Source organism: Buteo buteo, unplaced genomic scaffold, assembly GCF_964188355.1.
Source record: "Buteo buteo unplaced genomic scaffold, bButBut1.hap1.1 HAP1_SCAFFOLD_87, whole genome shotgun sequence".
NCBI lineage: Eukaryota > Metazoa > Chordata > Aves > Accipitriformes > Accipitridae > Buteo > Buteo buteo.
In genome coordinates this window covers 155,713-166,846 of record NW_027439251.1, presented here as the reverse complement: position 1 = coordinate 166,846, position 11,134 = coordinate 155,713, and the positions used below count along the sequence as shown (strand labels likewise).

General features: G+C 48.5%; 1 protein-coding gene across 1 annotated transcript; it reads left to right on the top strand.

Moving 5' to 3' along the window:
- The first annotated feature begins 4,710 nt into the window (after nucleotides 1-4,710).
- On the top strand, nucleotides 4,711-6,116 carry LOC142027930 (olfactory receptor 14C36-like). Its single transcript, XM_075022090.1, has one exon. It carries the CDS (start codon nucleotides 4,711-4,713, stop codon nucleotides 5,632-5,634), a length of 924 nt encoding a protein of 307 aa, XP_074878191.1. The 3' UTR covers nucleotides 5,635-6,116.
- Nucleotides 6,117-11,134: the final 5,018 nt, after the last annotated feature.

Sequence of the window (11,134 nt, the reverse complement as noted above, 5' to 3'; positions counted from 1 at the left end):
CCTAAAGCAGTCTGAATATGCAGAGAAGCCAAGACTCTGTATGTCAGACACTTTATGGGCAGCCTTTGACCCTACCTCCAACCTCACCACTTCTCTCATCAGCCACCTGGGACTTACAGCACCTTTGTTTAATTCTGAGCTTTCTCCACTACAGTCTGTAGCTTCATGTTTCAACCCATTGACACCAGTTGCCACCTGCTTCACTTGGAGAACAAGCTGCTCACAGACACAGAAGGATGTTTCTTAATTGCCAAAAAACAAAACCAAAGGAAAGCATGGTTCACTAAAAAATAAACCACCCTCCTCTGATCTATATTAAGTCCACCTTACCTCCTCTGAAGTCTGCTTTCCACAGTAGGATAGTCTTAGAGTAATAGAAAACACATTTTTGTGTCAAGCACAGATCCCAAGAACCCCAGAAGACCTCCCTGCCCCAGGCTCTGTTTGTCCATATTCACTCACAGCGAGTCACACGCTGAAGTCAGGAGCTCCCTCCATTCACAGAAGGAAGCAAAGTGACAAAGTGAATGAAATGTTCTCTTTTGAAGAGTCAAATTTGCACTAACCCCAACATATCTGGGTTACAGGAGCATCTTCAAGTAGACTCTGCAGCATCTAGACCCACTCATTTCTCATTCTTCTCCAGCACTGGACACGTTGAGTGCAATTGTCCAGGCTTGCCTTTCTCCTCAAGGGAGAAAAATTAGTTGTGTCAACTGAGATGCTTTGGCCTACCCTGCCTGTCCACCAGCTCCTGCTCCAGAAAGGTTCCTGACATTTCCCCGTGCCATGTGGGGTCTTCAGCTACCCCTGGCAACCCTGGAGGCTGTGGCCATCTCTATGTGGGCAACTTCATCAACCCCTGAAAGAAGATTTAGGCACAATTTGAAACATGCAGAAAAGATGTCGTGTAATATGTGCGTAAGTATTCTTTTTGACAACCTTGCCACTGACCTGTAAATTCTCATTATTTTTTCACAGGCCATGGATATGGACCAGCAAGCTGATAACACATTCTCTCCCTCTATGTAAATACAGATTTATACATCCAGTCTCTTTTGAATACTAACATTTGAGTTTGCTCAAGTAGCCCCTGATTTGATTCCTATCCACCTTTGCCTGTTTTCCGTCAGAGTCCTGCCCTGAGGCACAAAGGCCTGGGAGACCTTGCTGGTGATAAGAGCACATAAAATCTCTCACATCTATCTATACGTACTCTTACTAAACTTAGGAGTGATCCCATATAATCTTTACTTCTTCTTTACCTGTCCCTGAAATAATAACAGCTCCTTATGGTGCCCTTGAATTTACTTTCAAGTGTCAACGCAGTTTTGATAGAGGTCATTTCCGTGCTTGGAGGATGCTGTCCTTGAAGAGCACTCTATGAAGCTCTGCTGCCTTTCAATGCTGATGACCATGCGAACCCACTAAAACTCCCCAGAATAGGCCAAAGTCTGCTCTTCTAATGTCTGGCATCTGAAGTCTTCTATTTTCCTTCCTCACTCCCCTCGGGAGCTGGGATCTCACTGTTTCATTTTCATCACAGAAAAGGCTTGCACTGACCTACAGTTCCCTGGCCAGCTCTGCCTTGCTGGCAAGTATCAGATCCGAGTTTGCGTTACCCTTGTTGGCCCATCTGGCAGCTTTGAGAAGATGTTCCCCAAAGACACTTCAGAAACTGCCTGGACTGTTTGCATGCTACTGTGTTCCCCTTCCAGAAAATGCCAGGGTCCTTAAAGTCCCCAGTGAGGCCCAGGCTTCTACATCCAGAGACTTCCTTGGGGTGCTTAGAAAAGACTGTGACCACTTCCCCACCCTGACTGTGGGTTCCTCAACTCCAACCACAATGTCACCTTTACTGGCCCCTCCTCTGACGCTCACTCACAAGGGCTGACCCAATTTCTCCCTGGCCCCAGGAAGGACCTCCATACATCCAAGCAACTTCTTCACTTTGAGGGAACCCCACTCCTGATCCTTCCAGCCTGTGTCTCCTGAGAGCCAATACCCATCCATTGCAGCACCCCAAGCTGTGTCACTTGTCCCACCATGCCTTGGCAGTTCCTTTATGGATGTCAAAAAGCACAGGCTCCAGCTCGTCCTTGTTATGCCCCTGGCTGAGGGCATCAGTGCACATTTGGCCTGTAGCACCTCAGCTGTAACACCAGACCAGGCTCTGACTTGTCTTAGAGAAGCTGGTCCAAGCGTCTAAGACCCCCTGTGTGCAAAGGCTTGGCTTCAGAGCCATGCCAGAGTGGTTGGCGGATGGAAACCTAGAGCTGAAACTGGATGCCAAGACAGTGAGCAAACTCTGCTATCCCCAAGGACAGAAAGAAGAAGGGCTGGGAAGGGCAGCCCTGCCAGGGAATGGGGTTTTGTCAGTGGTGGCTCTGCTGCCCATGAGGGCCTCTGGTCAAGGTGAAGCTGATCTCTAGGAATGACAAGGTGTTACAGACAGGCTGACTGTCAAAACTAGGGGTCGTGTCCTTGACCATGTTTTCAAGGGGGTAAAGAAAGGTAGGTGGAGAGGAAAAAACAGGAATCTGAAAGTGTAGGCATTTGCGTGGTGATCCCAATGTGATGTGCTTACTCTCTGAAGATGGGACAATGAAAAGGTGATTCTTGGACCTTACTCTTTCAGATAGGAGAAATGTCTCTGCTGAAAGAAGTGTCCCCTCCCCAGGTGAGAGAGGGAACATCAGTGTTTGCTTCAGTCTGTTTCCCAGCAGGTTCCCCTGGAGCCCCAGGGACACCTGGAGGGAGCCCAGAGGGGGCAGAGAAAGTGCTGCCTTGGGCTGGTCCTCTGCTGCTGAGCTGGGCTGGGCTCCTGGGCTGGAGGGAGCTCATGGCAAGCAGGCAGCACTGCCGAGAGACAGCTCTGCCCAGGAGCAGCTCCTCTGCAAAGCGCAGCAGGGCTGAGGGCACTGCCTGCAGGCACCGAGGGGAGAGGAGTGATGCAGAGAGAGTTTAAAGGCAGTCTGGGGTGACAGGATGCAGAGAGCTGACTCAAAGAGAATTCTTCACAGCCCTCTGCACGGTAAGTCTCTGGGTGCAGGGAAAAGCTGTGTGCTGGGGCAGGGACTCTGCCGCTGGTCAGGGTAAGGACTCTGCCTGCCTGGGGAACTGTAACAGCAAAGTGGGGAGAAGCTGTGGGTGGAAGAAGCAACCCCCAGCAGGGCAGGGTCCTTCTGCTGACAAGGGGGTGCTGTGTGGATCAGGGCTGCTCACAGCTCCAGATCATCCCCAGGACATTTCCGAGGGCACTTTTCAAGGGCAGGGTCAAAGCAGGGATTGCTATAAACATCAGGAGCTTTCCTGAGTTTGTGTTTTCTGTTTCCTACTCTTGTGGAGTTTTCAGAGGGAAATAGAATAGGAGCTGTCATGCGTGAAAAAGTCAGAGACTCCTGAGCTGTAACTCTGAGGGATCAGTAAGTCTGACAGGAGCCTCCTGAAGTAGAGCACAGGGACTGAGAACAACCACCTGGCTGTGCTGGTGCCTGGGAGGTGGCATGTACAGCTGGGTAAGGGTAACTCTTTCCTGAGTGCCTGGCTGCATCTGCCTTTGCCTCTCTGAGCCAGACCCTCACTCTATTTTTCCTTGCTTCTCCACTAGTCTGTGTTATTGCTACTGTTACCTTCTTCCTGCTGTCATGCTCTCTGGGGGTGGGAGTTTCAGCTGCAGAGTCACACACTGATCTTGTGGGTCCTCCCATGCAGCTGTGTCCATGGGAACAAGGTTACAGGTGTCCAAGGTCTCCTCCAAGCTGTGGGGCTGTGGGCAATGCAGCCTGTGTCATTCCCTAGGAAATGAGCTGACTCTCCCTTCCTGAGATACCATCATCAGGACACCTGTCTACCTCCTTAGGGTGACCGTTCAAGCTGTGAGCTGCCCTCCAGGATGCAGGTCTGTCCCACAGTGTCTTGGTGTTTCTGAATGTCCCATGGAAAAGCACAGAGACACCATGAGTGAGGAAATGCTGTTGGGTTTGTGAAAAGAACCATGCGTGTCCTTGGCAAGAAGTGGGGTGCAGAGACCTTGAGACAGGGGGAGACACTTGATGTTGGACAGTGGGTCTCTGCTTTCAGGAGTGCCTGGAGTCTTTTCAGTTTAACACAGGGTTGTGAATACACTCCATCACAGAAATGAGCAAGCTCAGGGTAGGTGGCAACAAGACAGAGTGACAGAACAGCTCCCCGCTCTCTGCACTAAGACACAGGCAATCCTCTTGCCTCACAGGACACACTTTGTTTTCTCTGAGTGAAGCAGAAGTGATGAGGGTTTCTGAAATCCAAGAAAAACTCCAGGTGAGATAGTGGAGAGCTCTAACCCCCCCACCTCTCACTCAAACTCTGTGGTTTCTTAGCTCTGGGAGTGCAGATGCTGACAAGCACTTTTACATAAGGTGTAGTTTCATCTGACCAATTCAAACACCGGGACTGACCCCCTGATGGACACAATTCCATGAAAAGCACTGCTACAGAGCATGGCTGACTCCTTGGCAGCCAGTACACAGAGGTCCTGCTTCTCATGGCACACGCAGCCAGCACCAGCCAGAGCTCCATCCACAGAGCTGAACAGAGATCTCATTGAAATGGAAAAAATGCGGTGAACATGTATTATGAGAAATGGCTTTGATTTTGGTCAGAGAATAATGCCCTAACTTGTCACTGCCCTTGCCTCCCTGTTCAGTGCTCCACACCCAGAGGCAGCAGATGTCCAACAGCAGCTCCATCACCCAGTTCCTCCTCCTGGCATTTGCAGACGCGCGGGAGCTGCAGCTCTTGCACTTCTGGCTCTTCCTGGGCATCTACCTGGCTGCCATCCTGGCCAATGGCCTCATCATCAGCGCCGTAGCCTGTGACCACCGCCTCCACACCCCCATGTACTTCTTCCTCCTCAACCTCTCCCTCCTTGACCTGGGCACCATCTCCACCACTGTCCCCAAAGCCATGGCCAACTCCCTCTGGGACACCAGGGCCATCTCCTATGCAGGATGTGCTGCACAGGTCTTTCTGTTTGCCTTTTTGATCTCAGCAGAGTATTTTCTTCTCACTGTCATGGCCTATGACCGCTACGTTGCCATCTGCAAACCCCTGCACTACGGGACCCTCCTGGGCAGCAGAGCTTGTGTCCACATGGCAGCAGCTGCCTGGGGCAGTGGTTTCCTCAATGCTGTGCTGCACACTGCCAATACATTTTCACTACCATTCTGCCGAGGCAATGCTGTGGACCAGTTCTTCTGTGAGATCCCCCAGATCCTCAAGCTCTCCTGCTCAGATGCCTACCTCAGGGAAGTTGGGGTAATTGTAGTTGGTGTCTGTTTTGCATTTGGGTGTTTTGTTTTCATTGTGCTGTCCTATGGGCAGATCTTCAGGGCTGTGCTGAGGATCCCCTCTGAGCAGGGACAGCACAAAGCCTTTTCCACCTGCCTCCCTCACCTGGCTGTGGTCTCCTTGTTTATGAGCACTGCCATGTTTGCCTACCTGAAGCCCCCCTCCATCTCCTCGCCATCCCTGGACCTGCTGGTGGCAATTCTGTACTCAGTGGTGCCTCCAGCCTTGAACCCTCTCATCTACAGCATGAGAAACCGTGAGATCAAGGATGCCCTGAGAAAACTAACCACTGGATGCTTTTGAGAAGGAATAAACTTCCTTTTATCTTTTGCATAGGACTCATATCTCATTACAGGGTCAGCCTCTTCTGGTGTATCTTTTCTGATTTTTGGTTTCATGCCTTCTTTATTTGTTCTGTTTGGGTTTTTTGGTTATTTTTTTTCTTGTTTTGTTTTTTTTTTTTGCTTTGTTTTACTCATTAGAATGCTTTCCACAAAGAAATGTATTTATTCCTCCCGTTTCCAAGTCACAGTCTATCCAGATTTTCTGTGACCTGAAGGCTGTGCAAATGAGGAGCCATACCCTCTGTGTATTTAACCAAATTAAAGGGCCCTGCAGTGACTTGTTTTTCTGAGATCCTTCTTCCATGACCTGCTCTGCAGCTGCAGGGAGCAGTGCCTGTGTGCAGAGGGGAAGAAGAAAAGAGTCCCAGCACAACAGCACTGCCTTAGAGCAGAATTGCTTGGTCTTTCCCGAGCTTTCCACTTCCATGCTTTCCTTCTGAACCCTTGGGTTGGTGGAAGGCCTGAGTGCTCTTCAAGCGTGGTTAGAGTCCTGCTGTGTGGCAGACCTGTGGCCGCAGGCAAGGACAGGCAGTGGGCACTTGTGTGACAGAGCTGGCCTCCATTGCAGCATTTCCATCGTACAAGGGGATCTCCTCAGGCCTTGTGCCACGGATGCTCCCCACCCCTGGGGCTCACCCCTCTCCATCCCCGAGGAGCTGCTGTGCCCTTCAGAGGGTCTGGGGCTGTGGGGTGAGTGCCCAGAGCTCTGCAGCACCCTGTGGTGGGCACTGCTGTGGGGCCATGACAGACTGGTCTGTACTGGGGAGAGGGCAGTGGAGGTGGAGGGAGGTCGGGGCCAGTGTTAAGAGTGTAGGGGGAGCTGTGCTGGGCTGGAAAGTGCCAGGGAGAGAAAAATATCAGTGTAGAGCTTGTAGTGTGTGACCATGCAGGGCAAGGACTCACACCGGGGGTTTGTGGTGCAGAGGCAGGGCTTGTGGCAAGCATGGAAGACATGCAGGTGCAGGAGAGAGAAGGCTGGTCTGTGGCCTTGGTGGTGTGGACAGACAGCGAGGGTGGCTCAGGATCTTTGTCACTCCCAGCGTCTGTCATTGGCCATTTCCAGCACTTGCTGGTCACCCCAATTTGACAGGTGAGTTTTGCTGTGAGGCCATCTCCAGCTTCCTGGTGGTCCAAGGGTTGTTTTGGGGAAATGGACAGCCGTGCCCAGCCTCTCTCCTTCTGCAGACCCTGAACCAGAGCTATCTGCAAAGAACCATGTGGGACAAGGCTGCAACAGGGCATGGGTTGGGACAGGTACAAAGCACAAATTTCTATTGCTTGTTGTGGAGGTATGTGTATAGGAAAAGAAAAGCTCACCTGGAGATGCTGGTTGCAAGGGAATTAAGAAGCAAACAGAAGAGGTTTGGTCACTTTTGAGAGACCAAGGCTGAACAAGGAAAATGCAGGGCTGCTGCTGAATGGGGAAGGTGATTTAATAACAGCAGATTCAGGTGATGTGCGGAAAACAGACTCCACAATCAGTGAGATTGTAAAGTAGGTATGTTCATTCAGTACTGGGCTGCACGGGGGTCGTCCCACCAAAGTCTTGCGTGCCTGACTCAGCCGTTCACCTTAAGTTTATACAGTCAAGTGTTACATATTCACAATACACCTATACATATGCAAGACCTATCCCTGCTTCATATTAAAATTAGCTCCGAGAGGTCATTTCCATCGTCTTCTCTCAACTGCTCTTGCACAGTGCCTCTTGATGGTGGTCATCTGGTGGTCGCAGAGATGAAGATAGATGACTCCTCTTCGTCATCGCTAATAACCTTTTTTCTTGCACAGGCTCAGTGGTTTCTTGGTATTCAGCCAAGCCATCAGGCCAGTCTTGGCTGGTTCTTGGGGCCAGCTCCTGCTTCTTATCAGGAACTGTCTCTGCATCAGCTAATTTCAACAATGTAAGCGTCAAACATCATCTTTCATCCCCCTTTTTTACATTTACTGAGATTCTTTTGACTCCCCTTGTCTCAGTCCCCCTGTTTCTAGAAAATAGTAAATTCTTTTACTATATCTAATACTAGTACTTCTAATACATTGTTTCCCTATCTAGCATTCTCTCAAAATATTTGTTGGCACAAGCAGTTGTTTTAGCCATGTTAACTTTGGCAATCAGGACGTTAATTTTTCCCATACCTCAGAAAATCTCTATTAAGTATCATCTTGTGAGTTGAACAAACACGTTCCCATCCCATGCTAGCTCCTTGTCCCCACGGTTGCCCATATTACCGCGTAAAAACTAAGTGTCCATCGGGTTTTGTGGTGACTTTCCATGAAGTTTTGGGTGTCTTTTTCACTCTGGTGTGATGAATCCAGGCATTCTGTTCCTTGATTCTGATTGCAGTAAAGGAGGTGAATAATACTTGAAATGGTCCTTCGCACTGCGGCTCCAGGGTTTTTTCTGTAAGAGACTTTATATACACATAATCTCCTGGATGTATATTATGTACAGGCCCATCCAAACCTCTCCCTCGAGTCCCTACCACATGCTTCCTGATTTTATTAAGTTGCTTACCTAATGCCACCATGTAAGAAGTCATAATTTCATCCCCTGCTTGTACAGACACCCCTCTCTGTATCCCATAGGGTTGTCCATACAGAATTTTAAAGGGGCTCAGTCCTTCTTTCACCCTTGGTCTTGTTCATGTATGCAGAAGGGCTAAAGGGAGAGACTGAAGCCAGGCCAAGTTTGATCCTTGTCCCAATTTCACAATTTGCTGTTTGATTAAGTGGTTCATTTTTTCCACTTGACCACTCGACTGGGGGTGATATGGAGTATGAAGCTGCCAATCTATACCTAAGTGGCGGCTAATTTGTTGTACTGTTTTTGAGACAAAATGTGGTCCTCTGTCAGAGGATATGGTTGCTGGAACCCCAAAACGTGGTATTATCTCTTGTACCAGTATTTTAGTTACCTCCTGAGCTTTAGCCGTTCTTGTTGGGAATGCTTCTGGCCAACCTGAAAAGGTATCAGTTAATACCAATAAATATCGATACCCCCCTTTTCTTGGAAGTTCTGTAAAATCAATTTGCCATTGTTGTCCAGGCCCATTGCCTTTTCCAGTCTGCCCCATTTCCGGCTTGGGGGTATTCTTAGGATTAGTCTGGAGGCAAAGATCACACTGTTGTGTCACCTGTCTGACCATGCTGTATAAATTTCTAGCCACAATTTGTCGTATCAAGTGATTATACAGAGCCTCTGTTCCCCAATGTCTTTTCCTATGTTCCTCCCACATCAAATGCCATAATAAGCAAGAGGGTACGATTAGCTTTCCCTGTGGGGTATGAGCCCACCCCTCTTCATTATATGACCCTTCTAAATCTGTAATGAGCTTTTGGTCTTCCTTGGTGTAGTCTGGCTTACTTGTCTTGCCTCTCTGTCCGCCAGCTCATTCCCTTTTTCCAAATCTGAGCTCACTTTCTGGTGTGCCTTAATATGCATAATTGCTACTTTCTTAGGGAGCTGGATAGCTTCCAGTAACTTCAGAATTTCTTCTGCGTGTTTGATATTTTTCCCTTGAGAACTCAATAGTCCTCTCTCCTTCCAAATTGCTCCATGTGCATGTACAACTCCAAAGGCATATTTTGAGCCTGTATAAATGTCCACAACTTTGCCCTGGGCCAATTCCAGGGTGTGGGTTAGAGCAATTATTTCTGCCTTCTGTGCAGAGGTGTTCATGGGCAAAGCCCCTGATTCTATTACCTCTTGGCTGGTGGTGACGGCGTATCCCGCATGTCGATTACCATTTAGGACGTAACTGCTTCTGTCTGTGAACCAAGTTTCCCCGTTCTCCATGGGGCTGTCTTTCAGGTCTGGGCAACTGGCGTATGTTGCTTCAATGGTTTCCAAACAGTCATGATGTACTGGTTCTCCTGTGTTCCCGCTGAGAAAAGAAGCTGGGTTGACAATGTTAGTGACTACAATCTGCACGTCATCCTGCTCTACCAATATCACTTGATATCTCAGGAATCTTTGTGGAGAGAGCCAATGTCCACCTTTTGCTTCCAGTACTGCTGATACTTTGTGAGACACCAGAACAGTCATTTTCTGGCCCAGAGTAAACTTTCAGGCTTCCTATATATTCAGTATCACAGCCGCAACAGCTCGCAGGCATCCAGGCCAACCTTTTGCAGTCGTGTCTAACTGCTTAGAGAGGTAGGCAACTGCCTGTCGATATGGGCCCAGGTTTTGTGCTAATATTCCCAGGGCAATGCCCTGCTTCTCATGGGAGTAAAGAAGAAACGGCTTACTCGCATCTGGGAGTCCTGAGGCCGGGGCCGACATCAAAGCCTTTTTCAGTAGCTCAGAGGCTCGTTTGGTCTCCTTCTTCCATTCAAGGTGTCTCTGCTCAGTGGCTGTCAACGCATACAGTGGTTTAACAAGCAATCCATAATTATAGATCCACAATCAGCACCACCCTGTCATTCCCAGAAAAGTCAATAACTCTTTTACTGTCTGAGGTCTCTGAGTTTGACATATTGCCTCTTTACGGGCCTGTCCCAGAGTTCTTTGTCCCGCACTAATTTCATAGCCCAAATAATTCACTTTGCGTTGCATTACCTGTATCTTTTTCTTGGATACCTGGTACCCCTGGAGTCCCAGGAAATTCAACAGACTCACCGTCCATGTCATACAATCTTTCTCTGTTTTGGTGGCGATCAGGATATCATCCACATACCGCAACAGCTTCCCCTCCTCAGACAGGGCTTCCCAGGATTCTAAGTCTTTTGCAAGCTGATTGCCAAAAATGGTAGGACTGTTCTTAAATCCTTGTGGCAATACCGTCCAAGTGAGCTGGGTCTTTCGACCACTCTTGGGGTTTTCCCATTCAAATGCAAATAATTTTTGGCTGGCTTCATGGAGAGGGAGGCAAAAGGAAGCATCATTCAAATCTAAAACAGTAAACCAAGCCAATTCAGGTGTTAATATGGTCAACAGGGTATATGGGTTCACCACTACCGGGTAAAGATCTTCAGTTATCTTATTCACCGCCTGTAAGTCTTGGACCACCCGATATGACCCATCGGGCTTCTGAACAGGTAATACAGGGGTATTGAATTCAGACTCACACTCTTTTAATAATCCCAACTGCAAAAATTTTTCTGTCACCGGATGGATTCCTTCTCTGTCTTCCTTCTTTAGGGGATATTGTTTAATTCTTACCGGCTTTTGGCCTTCCCTGATCCTAACTTCAACAGGTGGAGTACTTTTCGCTCTTCCAGGTGCATCAGTAGCCCATACCCCCGGGTACACTTGGTTTAAGATGTCCTCATTAATATTTCCTTCTAGGGCGAGACCGGTTAAGGTTAGGCTCAATATTTGAATATATTGCTGATCTTTTAACTCCAGAGTAATTTCTCCTTTTTTGAATATAATTTTTGCTCCCAAATGTTCCAACATGTCCCTTCCCAAAAGTGCCTTTGGGGAGTTGGGCATATATAAAAATTTATGAATG

What these genes read in the sequence shown, in the direction of transcription:
- LOC142027930 (XM_075022090.1), top strand. Translation starts at nt 4,711, where the DNA reads ATGTCCAACAGCAGCTCCATCACCCAGTTCCTCCTCCTGGCATTTGCA.